The following is a 15,568-nucleotide window of genomic DNA, read 5'->3' on the forward strand; positions in this document are numbered from 1 at the left end:
CCACCATGCATCCAGCAGAGCCGGCAATAGTACTGAGATATGAGGATTACATCCTAGCGCTCTTTCACATTACAGGTGTCCCAGTCCCAGGTCCTTTGTCGGTATTATGGGATAAGAGTTTCCATTTGCTTGGGATAGACACCAAAAAAAAAAAAAAAAAAAAAAAGCCCCAATAAGACCAACTCTCTTTAGAGGTACATTTTTAAAGGAACCCATTACTCAATAAGATGAGCTCTTTGAGCTTCTCAAGAACTGTTTTGAAGCTTTGGGGAAATTGAACAGTCCCTGAATTGTGTAAGGGATCTGAATACCTCACAAAAGAATGAGGGAAGAGATTACTGAGCAGCTGTGTGGCCTTCTGGCATCTAAATCCCACTCAAATTTAACAAGAGTTAAGTGCTAAACTCCAATTTTTTATACCTTAGGCAAAAAAAAAAAATCCCCTCAAGGAATTAATTTCTTCTCTGGTGTAAATCAATTTGAGGCAACATATTCAAGGATGGCTATACTGGTTAAGATCAAGAGTTAATCTAGCCTAGAATCCTATCTCCAACAATGGCATTAACCAGACGCTCATGAAAGAGGAAGACCAGGGCAAGCATATGTAATACTTCCCCTTGGTGTTGTCTCAGTCTCCAATTATTTTCAATTCAAGGGATTTCCTGAGCATCATGTGGTTTGCCTGCTTAGTAAACCCTCAAAGGATATCTCTTCCAAGTATGTGTCCAGTCTACCTTTGAACCCATGTAAAACTTTCTGCAGAAAAGAAAGAGGCTGAGGAGGAAGCTGAATTTTGCCAACACATACTCACTTTTCCAATTTTGTGTCCATCATACTCCCAAGTCTCCTTTTGCCATGGTCAAAAAAGGCATACATAATTTGGCAAGTGTCAAAAAACCAGCCTCTTCTCCAGAGGTTCTCTAATCAGTGCCATTTCAGACTTCTGGATTCCTGAAGCAGCAAAGTCACTTACCCCCGCGATTTGGCTTCCAGGCATCATTGATGATCCCTGCACAAGGTGACCTGACCTAGGGGGGATTGTAGATTGCAAGGAGTCACTGAGGTCTTCGGTTTTAATCTGAAAAAGAGCAAAGTAATCGTGGCATTAGGGAGCAGAGACAAGGGGATGCAGGAGGTCTGGGGCAGCTAGGAGTCTGAGAGGCTGGAAGGGGTCGGGAAGGGTCTCAGTTAGAAGTCAGAGCAAAGTTAGAAGTCAGGACTCACTGCTTCCATCCCTGTCTTTGCAGAAAGGCATGGTCGTTCCCCACTTCTGCTCTCCGGTTTCTAGCATGGACATAGTTTTCCTGCTCTGCCAAGCCAAGGGGAGGCTTGCAGTTTGCTCAATTAAAATGCATTAATTAAAACATTTTAGGAAGTAACCAAGTTCCAGTGACTTTGCAAGGTTTAAAGCATGTGAGTGCTTTCCTCGGACAAAACACTGAGGCGTTCTGTGGAGTTATAAGGAAGACACGAAGCAATTCTCCTTTATAGATCACGGCTCACAACCTGATGGCAGGGTTGGCTATAGACAGCTTCTCATTTTGTTCTGCAGGTAGCAAAGAATGGTACAAGGGGATGGGAAAAGAAAGGTCATGAAGTAAAAGACCTCAAAAAGCAGTGAAATCTTCCAGACTTGAAAATGCAGCACCCCAGGCACCAAACATATTTGCTCAGCTTCTACCAGAAAACAACAAGAAATTGTACTGGTCTGGCAAGGAAAAATCTACTTCCTTAGCTAGAACACGCTGTGGAAAAAGACCTGGAAAACTTCAGAGGTGTCAGCCCTTTGTCCAGTGGTCATTTTGACCTATTTTAATGTTCAAGAAAGATTCCCATCTACAAAAAAAGTCATGATTTCCAAGTCCACATTCTTAAGAGAAGAATTTACCCAGGGACCAGAACTGAATACTTGCATCTGGTTTATTCCATAGTCTCCATGCTAATTTCTAACATTGCTACTACATTAAAAAAAAGAGAAAAAGCCCTGTTACATCACTTTGTACGAGATGAAACCCTTTGGTAAGGCTGACTGGGACAGGAGAGAGGGGAACCTGGTTTGGGAGATTTTAGAAGTTTTTAGGTTAATTCCTGAAATCTGAGGAGCGTCTATGCGCAGATGCCACGCACAGGAGACAGAAAAATCATACAGAGCTCTTACAACACATTTGCTCTAAGAAAAGATCGAAGCAAACAATTTCCAAACCTAGGCTCAAGTTTTTTCTAAGAGTGAGAATGCCTGGAACAAGGCTCACATCATCAGTCCCATTCCTCATCTAACCCCTTCCAGTGCAAGAGGAGGCTCTGGTTTTCACAAACTGGAAAAACCAGGAGGACACCAGAAAGGACAGGTCTTGGAAACCTCATCCACGGGCTCAGCATTGCAGATTCACTTTTACTACTAGGGCTGAACCTCACTATCTCCCATGAAATTACAACTCAGCCCAACATCCCCCAGAAGACAAGTGGGGTCGCGTTTGCCGGGGTTTTGCAGTGCTGATGTGGACTTTAGGTCATACAACCTCCTACCAGCAGAGGGGGACAAGAAATTCAGCTTTTAAAAACAATGGCCCAAGCAAATATTTTTGGTTGAGGAAGGCTTTATTTCACTTTGACTAAAGCAAACAAATACACAAATCTCCACAGAAGCAAAGGAGAAAATGCGATCACAAGAGGCTCCCAGCTGCAGTGCAGGGAGCTGGCCCTGTAACATTAACCTCTGCATTTTGGAAGGTGCTATGCAGAGGGAACAGAATTACAACATCTCCTTTCATTACAGCTATAGCTCTGGACACTGCCGAAACTAGTTTTGCAATAGTACTAGCTCCTTGCAACAAGAGTTATACATGCTATGAATTCCAGTTCTTTCCTACCTTTCAGGTTGGCATGATCATCCCTCTTAGCCTGGCGAAAAAAATCAGATGGAAAGATCTTCTTGATCACTATCAATGCGGATAGTGTCTAAGTTACTAAATGTTAGACAAAAGGCTCAGAAGAATACACCGTTACCCCTGAGCCATCCAGCCACTGCAGGCAAATGGTTTCACGCACGTTTTTCTTTCTGAGGGCGCATTAAAAAAAGTCATCCGAGCCAAAAAGCAAAAATAAATTAAAAAAATAAATAAAGTCCCCCTGCTTGCAATTCATGTGTGTCTGCCTCACACAACGCAGTCATTCAAGTCTGAACAGTCCCAAAAAGAAAAGTTATCCGCGTCTTAGAGAACAAGGCACTTGATCCCGCCTAAGTTATGATCCCAATAGGAGTGGAGTGTTGAAGAAGCACAAGCCATTTCCAAACTGAAATCAATTTTTACAGCTGCCAAGCGGAATGATTTGGAAGCATTCCAGGGTGAAAGGGGTGTGTAGCTGCATCCCGGCATCGCACAATATGAGAACGGGAGGTGGGTTTGGCAAAGGACTGGTTCCCGATTTAAAAACAACAACATCTCCCACTGCTCCTTCCCCCGTCCCTGGAATTCTCTGGCTCCCTCCTGCGCAGTGGGCGGGAACCTGGGTGTTCTTGACAAATCCTTCTCCCCTGCACCTATTTTCATTGGGTTTAGACTTAAATTTACCTCTCCCTCCTCTTCCTCTCCCCAACAGGCCTGCAGCTGGCTAATTGTTCATTAGTGAGAGTTCGGGGTATATCCAAAACTTTTGGGATGGTTTATGCAAATCCTGCACCTTCATTTTTTCCCTGGCTAAACCGGCAGTATTGCCAACTGTACATTAAAAAAACCAAAACCCAAAACCCCAAAAAACCACACACATTGTGGGCGAGGCCACTCAATATCATGAGACTCCCTTAAAATAATGTAAATTTCAAATTAATAAAACAAGGGGAGGAGTTGCCTTCTCCTTTCCCAGTGCATCTGACTTGTATTTGCAGGCGTTTTCTACAAATATGAGAAAAGTTTTCATTAAGGAACCAAAAAATGATGAAATTATCACAGAATCACCTCATGTAGGTATTTGATGAGAACCCTGCTGAAACATCGCAAGTGAGCGACAGTGATTTACTTAAAACCAGGACCAGATCCCACTGTGGTTCCTCAGGACCTTGGTTTTACACGACAGTCAGGCCAGATGGGGAATGGGGAACAAGAAGTCATTGGGAGCAAACCTAAGTTTCTTCCCGTTGAATTTGATTGGGGGATGTAACACCATCTAAGGAAAAACAAACTCGTAAAACAGCGGGACCAAGTAATGCACTGCAAACACATTCTGCTCGCTGACAGTTAGGGAGGGGTGCAGAGCCTGGGCTGCCAGCTGCGAATCTACGGGCACCTTCTTCCCCCTGGGCTGGAGGGGAGTCTCCAGGCAGGGCTGGGAGCCGCTCTGAGCTCCTCCCGAGCAGGTAACGGCAGGTGGCGGCACCCGTACGGCATGTAGAGCTACCTAGGGCTTCTCCGGGATAGGAAAGGAATCACCCTTGCAAATCTCAAGTGGATGTTTTCACAGCCTTAAAATAGGGTCAGCTGCCCCCAAGCAATCAGAGTGAAAAACACAGGAAGGGTGACTGGATGGAAAGAGAGTCCTTTCCTTAGTTGGCTGGCACATCTGCTGGGCCTGGCCAAGGATGGATTGTTTCTTACCTATCTCTGGCCTAAAAACAAAAACAAAAAGCAAAACAAACTAAGAAACATATTGAGGGCGATGGAAAATGATCAAAGCTCTTCAGCTTGCTTGCGTAACCGATTTGTGGAAGGTGTTTCATAAACATTTCATAAGAAGGAGAATTATGAAGAAAACATCTCCCAACCTGCCTGCAATTACTGCACAAACTCTTCCTTACCAGTAGGAAGCAGGGGAGGAAAAAAAAAAAGTACATCTGTTTTGTAACTGATCTGTGAACTTTTGGCAAACATTCGGCTCATGAAAACATCCTGCAGACATATTGCAAAGCTGTAAAAAGCCAGCCTTACATGAGGAAGTTGGAAAGATTCACCTTAGCAGCTCTCATTTCTCTGCGTGGAAGGCCATACCCTTCCGACAGACCGACTGACCCACGCTTGATTCAATGGACTGACGGTCAGATGCCATTGGTCGGGCAGGACTCTGGCTGCAGCCTTCCTCGCCTAAGCCCAGCTTAGCGTCACTGCTCGCTGGTAATTGGCATTGGTCTTCCTCATCTATTACAGGCCAAAGCAGGCAGCCCGAACGCAGCCCCAAGACACCTCCTTTTGATGAGCGCTTCTGATGTAACGTAAGCACCGCTCCATCATCCCCTTTGCAAAGGTGGGACCCACCGACTGATTCAGCACCCAGAGCCTCGGATGCTTTCCCCAAATCTAGATAAGACATCCTCATACCCCTGCGAGAGCAAGGCCATTAAAGCCGTGTCAGCCTTCTCCAGTACCAGTTAGTAGGCAGGAACTGCGGTCGTTATTGTAAGATAGAAGACAATCATATTTGTTGTGTACTTTCTATTTAGACGGTAACCTCTTTGAAACAGATATTTATCTGCCTTCATATCTGGCTTATCTCGCAGTCAGCAACTCATAACTGTTTAAGCGTCTGACTTACTCATATCCCTCGCCCCACTGCAGAGTGGTAAGGCTATTGCACTGGCTAGAAAAGGGTCAGGTGCACACAGACTTTAGAGGGTCTGAACCAATTGCCCCTCACTGAAAACGAACAGCACGGTTCTTCCAGGGCTGAATCACTCCCAAAGCGCTATTCAATACAACAGGGGTGTCTGAAGCTGCCCCAAAGTGATTTGCCTGAAGTCAAGGGAGGAAGTTTTATGGTAGACACAGTTATCAAAACTGGATCCAAGGCTACTGCAGTTAACTAAGCCTTCCCACCTTCCAATGGCGTAAGTGTACGCTGTGAATTACCTGCGCACGTGGGCACCATAAAATAAAAAACACACTAATAATAAATTATAGCAATAATAATAATGGGCTTGCAATTACTATTTCCACATGTACTATCCTGCACGTACGGCAAGGCTTAACAGACACCCAGGAAGAAAGCAGAAAACCCTTATGTCAATGCAACGATATTCGCCCTATAACATTTGATATCCTTTCACACTGAAGGGAGGGATTTTTCAGAAGCTGTCAGCGTGACAAAAGGGGAGTTAATCCCACGCTGAATGCCTAACAGACTATATCCTAAAACTCAGTGATGACAGCACACTGAAAAATTAAAATGTAATCCCTAACCTCAACACACCTGCATCACAGCTATATGAGGCCTTTGAGTTTATTAATTGAGGCCTGATCTGATATGCTTTATCCTCTGAGCTTCAGCTCTGGATGTTAATAGTTATGCCTTAGCTGTAGTGAAAGTGGGGGTGGGAAATCAAAACTTTAAGAACCGAGCTACATGCTTCACAAAAGAAAACAAACAGAACCACGCTCAGTTTTGCATTCACGGGCTTTCTGATGCAGCATTTCCCTAGCAGTTTTGCTTTAAAACAGAGAACAGAAAAAAAAGAAAGAAGTCACCCCTCTCCTCTGTGCTGAATGATAAACCTCAAAATGATCACGTGTAGCACAGCAGGCTTCAAAAGCAGGCTCTGGGCAAGGGAGTGGAGAATCAAAACCAGAGGTGGGAAGAGCACCTGCCCTGGATGGCCACGCTCATATCGGTGCCTGCTCGGGTAGGCGCGTCCTGACGAAGGGCTGCTCTCCACATTAGAGACTGTGGCCTCTGCAAGAGCCTCAGGAGCACAGAAGCTAGCTAGTGCTTTTGTATGGTGATCTGCTTTCAGGGAGCACAGAACTGGCAAAAAGATACTGAAAAGCAACAGTTTACAGCATCTTGGGTCTTACTGTTGGTACTCAGGCATGTCGTACCTTCTCTGCCAAGGCCTGTGGACATGCCAAATTGGAGGTATTTAAAAAAAGGGGAGGGGAAGATGCCATTTTCTTGGTCAGAATGGCGAGAACCTCCAAACAAAACACGGAAAACAATTTTGCCACCATTAAGGCTGTGATTTCTCTCATGTCTCCATTCCAGGATTCTCCCTGCCCGTTCCTCCCTAGCCATCCTCAGCCCAGAGGTCCTGCTCTTCTGCCCCAACCTTCTCATACACTGCAGCACTGCTCCCTGCATCTCTCTCAACTTCACTTGCCCAACTTCCAAAGCTCTCCAGGACTCCACCTCAGCCTACACCTTTGTGCTTATCTTCTCTGCTCCCACCCTGGGCTGCATCCCTGCCCCTTTCCTTATCAATCCGATTTCATACACACCAGCCTTCACAACTTCTCCCATGCTCTCTTGCATGCTCACACAGGTTCCCTGGAGCCTAATCATGTTCCTGTTGAAGTCAGCAGCAAAGTTGCCTTATTGGGCTTTTCTGGGGCCAGAACTAGACCCTTAGCTGTTCTCCAGATTCTCTGTATGAAAAATTTCCCCTTTCCATGGACGTCTTGTCTAGGGGGAGCAGACTGTGACTGTTCTGTATTCTCTGTGCCCTCTGGCTGCTAACCAGTCACAAACCATCTAAATACCTGGCACTGTCCCTCTGCTGTACAGCACCGATGTCCCCGGATCAGTCACCCATGAGGAGGGCCGAGCAGTGTCCACCTAGCAAGTCGTGGCACAGGTAACCCTCAGTAGCAAAGCACTTTCCACCACATGCCGCATTTGAAAGGAATTAACTTGGGATCAGACGGCTCCCGTGACTGGGCCTGGCTCCATCCCAGCTCTGCAGGTTTCTCTGATTGGTTCACAGTAGTTTTGGCACCAGTTGCCGCGCCCCAGGGAACTGGGACACAAGAAGAGCAGCTAGAGGGATTGCATTAAATACGCACAAGTAATATAATTAAAAAAGAAAGGGAGAGTGAGAAAGAACAACTTCACTGGAGAGTATCAAATAGTTTTTCATTTCAGGTGGAGGGGATGAAGTCTAGTGACTGAGGGGGAGAGGGAGCTCAGAGCCAGTTCTCTGCTCCCAGCTCAGTGGCTCTGGGTAACTTCTATGTGTTGGGGAAGCAGAGCAAGAGGGTTTCCTGCTAGCATAAGCCCAACACCTGACTCCTGAGGGGCTGAGCAGCCCCGGTTCAGCCCACTGATTTCACATGGAGTGCCAGCAGATCAGCACCTCTGGGAAGAGAGAAAGTGCACTCTGATGTCAGGCTTCCAAAATTAGAGGCCTCGCTTGAAACCCCATCACCTTCACCTTTTTTATGCTATGACTTGCCCTTCTGCAAAATGGGTGTAGGGCCCCACCCTTGCTGGGTGGTGCAGGCTTTTGATTGAATTCTTGGAGCTCACCAGATGAAAGGCCTTCAAGAATTCAGAGTCCTTTCCTTATTACCAGTGAGCCATTCTCTAGTAGGCAGAAGAGTCATATCCATGCACAGTAGTTCGTGCAACTCACCGCTTAAAAAGGTGCCGGGCAACCTAAATAGTGGTTTGACAGTGACAACCATGCCTTGAGCTTAGTTTCTATTGTGGAAACAATTGTTATGTCCCTTTAGACAGGTCCATGAAACTAGGGCTTGTCCTCTGCGAGCCTAGAAAATATTTCCCAGAGGATGATAGGAACCCAGCTGGAGCGGAGAATTTGCATGAAGAGAAGACCTATCTGTCTCTCCCTCATCTCTAAGACAGCTTTGAAACAGCTGTAGAAGATATATTGCCAGTGGACCAAGGCAACAAGCGTAGGAAATACTTTATAAATACAGGCTACTCTTCAGAAGCCTGGAGCAGGAAAGCAAGAGTTTGTGAACGGACTACAGCTGGATCTTAAGGAACAGATACAATCCAGCCAACTCTGAAGTGATGCTGGGTTGTTGTCAACTGTTATTGACTAACATAAAACTAATTCAGTGGTTTCAGTCCACCACTTGAGAAAAAATTTTAAAAGGCCAAATCCTTCCTCCTACTTCCATCTCCCTTTCCCTCATAATCTTCCCCAGAGACTCACTGGCCTGTTTCAGAGTTCATTCCCAGCAATCTCATCTGAGGGCCTCTACAAGGCGCCAGAACAAAACTAGCTTGAAGAAGGGGTTCCTCTACATATCTGTCCTAAGCAAAACAGGGCCATATATAGAAACAGAGGACTTTCCCTCAAGCCAGGGCTTTCTCTGATGCTTTCTCAAAGGTCTGCATTTCAATTAAGGAACAGCACACATACAAATTTATGCAATCAGTCTATCCTTAGGACAGAGCAAGGAAACTTCAAAAGGGAAAGGCCAAGGTAGTGTTCAGCTTAGATCCAGTGTCAGTCAAGGCAGATACGGACAGCCAGGCTGATTTCCAGTTAGTGAAAGCTCAAGAGATGAAAAGCAGATGCAAGACTTAGGCTGATACCCTGGGGCAATGTGGAGAAGGAGAGTGAAATCTGAATTAATCCCCAGAGGGGAGAAGGAAGCAGGATGTGAAGCCCTTGAGAGGAGGGCAAAACAGGACTGGGATGGAAATCTGGAGGGCAGACTGAAACCTGAACTACCCACAGGGAAAAGCCAAGCAGGAACAGAAATGACATATAGGGAACACATGAGATTAGGGGGAGGTGGGAACACAAAGTGGAATGAAAAACTAGGAGAGAGATCCCTGGGGGGAGGGAAGCCTTGATTGAGCAAAATTAAATCTGCAGGGAGTTTTGCATCCCAGATATTAATAACAAACTACCTAGCAAGTTAGGCCCTTCTTTCCACCTTCAAAAGGATGGAGGGGAGGAAGAACTTGTCTGTGGTTGAGCACAAGACTATGAATCAGAGAATCAGAGTCCGTATCCCAGCTCTGCCAGGGAGCAGGTCCCTGGATTACAATACACCTCAATGTCCACAGGCAACTGTCCTATAAAGCATCCACTGATTTCAACTGCAATCACGGTGCTCAGCATCTTTGGGAAAAGCCAGGTAGTCAGTCTGTGTCTGCCTCATCTGTAAGACAGGGTTAAACACCTCCCTACCTTCCAGAGGCACTGGGATGCTAAATTCATTAGCAAAGTACCTTCAGACGTGTGGGTGGAAAGTACCAAACAAGGTCAGAGTGTTATTCATGGCACTGAAAAAGAGCCACTAGTCATTTTAGATCTCAGATGCAGTTTGACCACTTTAACTTCTCGTATCATGTGTTTACAGGACATCAGTTGTGAAGACCTGAGACAACTCACTCTATTACCTCAAAACAACTGTTGAAAACCCCACATAAACTTCAAAAATTAAAATTCCCTTGGACAATGATTCTGTCAGATATGAACACGGCAGGGAGATGAGTTAGATAACGAGGTCCTGAGAGAGGGGAACCTCTTTGGCACCTCTTGCAGAGAACAGGGCAGTAACACACAGGATCCTTCACTTGGTTTTCGAAGAGAGGAATTTTTCAACAGACCCAGTCCCTCACTGCTCTTTTGTGATATACTAGCAGACACACTCAATTGGCCAAAAAAGTCTACTCAGGTCCTACTGACTGGGAATCTTAAGCAGCTCCATTATTTAATGCTGACTGACCACTGGAGGAAAGGGATTTTGAAATATGCCCCTTACAGTCATGTGCAACAGTCACAATGGCAATGTGGATGACCCGATGTGCAAATGTAAGTGTTGAGCTAATGTGCATATGAAATACAAGGCCACTTCAACTGCATATCTTATTTCCTTATTTTGTTCTGGATGCTTCCCTTTGTACTCTGAAGATCTCTCCTGCCCCAGCAATACATCTCCAAGCTACATCCTTTTCCCAGGTAAATCCATCCCAAGATCCTATTTCTAGGAAGCTTGTTGGAAAGAGATACATATCCTTATTATATCCCCTGATTGGTGTAAACCAAAGAAAATAAAGTAAGAGAAGTAAAGAACCAACAGGAAAATTCAAGCTGGGTTGAGCCCTGGGCTGCTCGAGCACACTAGTGCCTGCTTGTCTGTCTTAAATATTGTAAAGTCTGATGGCAGGATCACCTTTTCATTGATACAAATATCAAACCTGTCATTATCATTGCACAAATGACAGCCTGTCTACAAGGGTTAGCCTTTTGCTGGAATGAAACTGCATGACGTATTTGGATACAGAGCACACGTAGATCCTGCTAAGCCTTTCCTGCACTGGTAACACATAACCTTTCTGCTTCATTTCAAGAGAGACATATTCTCTCCCAGCACTGGAGCGGCAGCTCAGTGCTTGAGACCATGAAAGGGTTTGGAGAGGACCTCTCATTCCCTCCTCTGGAAGGAGAGGAGATCGGAGCCTTCGTTCCTCCCTGGCACTCAGAGACTGCATTGTTGGAAGGACCAACAGATGACACGGTCCTACACATCACTTTCCTGATGGAAAAGAAATCAGTGATTCAGCATCTGTGTATTTTCCTCCTCCAGCTGCATATCAGCGCACAGCAACTACAACACTCACACCATGCACACAAGCCCTGTTGTCTCCCCAGACCTTCAGCCCTGGCTCTGTGTGTGTATTCCAGAAGGCAATATTATCTCAGGGATTAACTCCAGACACAGCGTGAATTACCTGGCTCTCTAGAACAGCTCTCTTCAGAGCCATCTACAAAAACAAACAAGGCACTATTTCCTTAAAGGCTGAGCGCTGTGTATACCAGCGGGGAAATAAACCAAACAAGACCTGGTAAGACCGCAGCAACATCACCCGGTGAGGATCACCACATTACAGTGAGGAAAAGCTCCGATTTCCACACTTTCAGTCAGATCTTTTGCTGGTCCAACTCAATGCCCTTTCGTGGCAAGACTCTGAAGCCACATTTGCAGAGTTACTCAGTTCTGTCCCTGACACGCTCTGGACACGATCCCAAACCATCAAGAAGCAGATGTCCTTATCCAGGTTGCCAGCACTGAAGGTGAAAGTTTATTACCATCTCTGTGCATTTGCCTTGATATAAACAGGAAACAACCAGCATTAGACTCACTAAATAAAAAGCCAAACCAGATAGGCAAGGCAGAAGGTGCTTCTTTTTCCATACACACCCTTTCCCCTCTCATTCACATACAAATTACTGTTGCATCCAGGTGGGAGGAGAGTTTGAAGAGGGGAGGGGGGAAGAAATGTTTGCCAAATAGGTTGAGGGATCAGAAGGCAGCTTTCTCATAAAGCGCAGGGCTGACCCACAAACTGCAAGAAAACCTCAAACTCCACAAGAGTTTCCCTCCTCCCCATTTTCAGGGTGAGAGCAGCCACAGCAGGGAATCGGTAGGCAAGTAAGGGGTCTAACCAGGTCACTCCACCCTTCTCTTCCCGCCTGGAGCATAACATGGGAGGGAAACAGACCTGAAATGTAGGCCATCTACAAAGACTGGGGGAGAGGCTTAAATGATGTGAGATTTATGATCTTCAAAGTGATTAGCGCCCAGCACTCCAAATAAAGTCAAAGAGAGCTCAGTAGCTCTTGCATTCAGTTTGGAGTTGGGTTTCAAACCATACTTCTCTGGCTTCAGTTTGAAAACTTGAATTGCAAGGTAACAAAAAAAAAAAAAAAAAAAAAAAAGCCACCCAAAACCAACCTCAAACCCCAAACCAAAATTAAAAAACCCACCAACCTCCACCCCTAATGAAAGAGCTCAGCACCTGATTTTACATTAAAACACTTTGATATTTCCATATCTCCCTTCTTCCTTTTTCTCGTCATTTGAAATCTATTTGCTGAATTGAAGATGAATTCACCAATAGCTGAGGTCAACCCGAAATGTGAATGTATAACCCATGTGCATTTGGGCTCACGCTCATTTAAAATAACAACAATAACAATAATGGCTCAGGTCTACACCAGGCCTTGAGAGGGCCAAGAGAGGGAGACAAAGAGCAGTTTGCAGGCGCTGATGTCCACTCACATGGACTGCCCACAACCTCATCCCTGACACCACTGCAAACCCCCTTCTGCAGACACTACCTACGTTCTGGGGAATCACACCAGATTAAAAAAAAACCAAACCAACATTAACATTATCTTGTTCACAGGCTTTTGCTTTTTAAACCTTTTAAACTTTTTAAGTCCCCAGTCAGGTTTGCTACTCAGTTACACAAACATGTGCTGGCACAAATGAAAGGGATTTTGCGGTACCCCTTTGGTGGAAGGAGAAAAACAAAAGTGGGAAGCGAATGCTACAAAAGACTGTCATAAAACCACAATCTCTTTTTGGGAGGGGAATGTTTCTATGAAGACGACTCTGGCCCAAATCCTACTGACTGCGAGCCTGTCGGCCCCTACAACTTTACCAGCATCTGCTCATTCAGTGGCATGCAGCGGACTAGGACCTTAAAGATAATGGGTCAAATCAGCAGTGGCTGTAAATCAGCACTGCTTCACCACAGTCAATAACGTTTCCTTGATTAACCTCAGCCCAGCTTCCAGTTCTAACATCTTTGTGGTGTTGCCATAGGAAAAGTTTGCAACATGTAACGATCTTGTACTTTCATAGCTTATTTCTATCTTGAGGGAATTTTCTTTTATCACTAGTTATAAGCAGATTGGATTCTTCTCTTGGCATGTAGAAAGCCTGTGCTTTGGGCTCTGCAATCCACAGAGCTGGAGACACAAGACTTTTTGTTTTCAGCTGGGTATTCCAAAAACCTGGAAGATGGCTGAACATGTTAAGACACCTTTGATAGGAAGTTACGACCCACCCAAAACCAGAGCAGCCAAACCAAACAAACAAACAGCAGCTCGCTGACATCTGTCAGACAAGAGCCACCAAGGCAAGCTTGAAGGACAGAAAAGTCACATCAGGAAGCTTCAGCTGCCCACCTGCTGCTAGGAGGAAGCCTTTGCAGAGGATCACAACCCTTGAGCTCAGGGAATGCACAGTTGGAAGGAGGGAGGTTGCTGTACTGTTAAGAGTGCCAACATCTGCTTCAAATGCTAGTGACTGCCCGTGGAGTTACAGCCCCTTTTGCTTTCCTCGCTCCAGCTCCCTGGTCAACCCTGGAGTCCTGCAGCAGATCAGTGGGTTAGCTCTCTAGACCTCCTCTTTTTCTTTACAAGGTCTGAGTCCAGCTCCACTGATGGCCACGGGAGTCCTTAGCTCTGGACTCAGAGAGCATTTTCTCACGTGTCTGCACAGAGTCAAGATCTGTACTCTCCAGAGGGCTGTAATCTTCCTGCCCTTGCAATTCTGATGTGAGATTCAGGGATTTCTTAGAGCCACATATGAAAATCTCCAGGCACTCAGTGAGACAGGGGTTGCTTTTAGCTGCATGAAGCAGGAGGATAACAGCAAACACAACGGTCCCTCACATGTTCATTCGCAATTAAGGCGTGCTTGCCCTGCAAGAAGCACTTGCTTTTATCTGCTGTCCCTTTCACCACTGTCTTGCAAAGAGGAATCTGCAGTTGTAGGCAGGCCTGGTCTTGACCTACACACTCCAAGACCTCAAACCACCTCATCTTCAGTCCTTGCTGATATTCCTGTGAGTCAGCCCCGTGCTTTTAGACTTGCATACCACAGTGCTTTCAGTGCCAGTGTCACAAGCAGTAGAAATGCATGGGGCTTTGGGGCGGGATTTGCACATTTGCCAGTGTAAATAAGGTCCCTTTTGTTTCTAAATGACAACGGAAAAAAATTAAAAAGCCAGAAAAAGCCTCAAGCAAATGGTGATTTAAAGAAACTCTGTAATTAACTAAACTTCTATGAAATAGGAAGGCCTGGAAACCAGAAGTTTAATCTGTCATTCTATCCCACAAGGAGAATGGGGAAGAACTTATGTGGTCTGTTTAATGGTAGCCTTCTGACCTAACAGTTTTTATCTCTTAGCAGTAGGTACCTGGGACTCAGCAAGATGAGCAATTAAAAAACAGTAATTCAAGAAAGCAGGAGAATACCTGGCAACCCAGGGAGCATCTTACCTGCCTGTTAAAGTCCAGCCCATTCTGTTCACTTCCTACAATGAAACAAACGGAAAAATATCTCAGTATTAATGACAGTCAGCATTGATGTAAACTTTCCAAAACTTAGAACACACATAACCAAAGTCACACTGCTAGCCCAGCTCAGTTTACTGTAAGAGCAAAGAGAGGAGGAGGAAGGCGGGCTCAACGCAACTGCAGCAATGGCAGCACGAAGGCAGCTTTTGCAACATTTGGTGGTATCAGCCTTTGCTGAGGAAAGACAGAAGTGCTTCTGTCTGGGAGCTACCTGGCCAAACAGCAAGGGTGGGGGAAAGCTCACTGACTGCAAGGGAGATTCCAGCAGAGGTGAGCTGGAGGATGTTACAAATCTCCAGGGAAATCCAGGGCTAAGGCACTGTATGTAAAGTAAGAACTAACTGTGGGAGAGGCTAGCAAACAGGTGGCCAAGGCTGTTAACCAGGGATCTTCAGGAACCCATGTGGCACTGAGTAATTATGGGATATCTAAAGGAACAGAGGGTGCCGTGGGGTTGTGCTCAAGAGGCGTCTCCTTGATTCCAAAAGAGATTGGCAGGCACAGGGGGAAAAAAAAATCAGACAGGTTTCAGCCTGAAGGTACCACACAGGCCCTCACTCATTCCCCTTTGATGATAAACATCCCCCCCCCCCCATCACACCTGCCAAATTCATCAAGAACATCACAGAGGAAAGGTTGTACGCTCCACAGATATGAATGCTTTAAGGGATTCCACGAAGCCTCTTTAGTTGCAAAGGCAACCCCAAGAAACCCCTTGCAATCCATCCC

The 15,568-nt window shown here is 45.6% G+C and overlaps 1 protein-coding gene across 1 annotated transcript in view; it reads right to left on the reverse strand.

Moving 5' to 3' along the window:
- The window catches only part of POU2F3 (POU class 2 homeobox 3), a 42,287-nt gene that overhangs the window by 10,820 nt on the left and 15,899 nt on the right, over nt 1–15,568 (reverse strand). The window contains exons 4-5 of the mRNA XM_075723312.1: nt 14,762–14,796; nt 974–1,078 (exon numbers count right to left, since the gene is read on the reverse strand). Of these exons, the coding sequence (XP_075579427.1) occupies nt 974–1,078; nt 14,762–14,796 (140 nt within the window). The remainder of the gene's footprint in view (nt 1–973; nt 1,079–14,761; nt 14,797–15,568) is intronic.

Source organism: Pelecanus crispus, chromosome 19 (assembly GCF_030463565.1).
Source record: "Pelecanus crispus isolate bPelCri1 chromosome 19, bPelCri1.pri, whole genome shotgun sequence".
Classification (NCBI taxonomy): domain Eukaryota; kingdom Metazoa; phylum Chordata; class Aves; order Pelecaniformes; family Pelecanidae; genus Pelecanus; species Pelecanus crispus.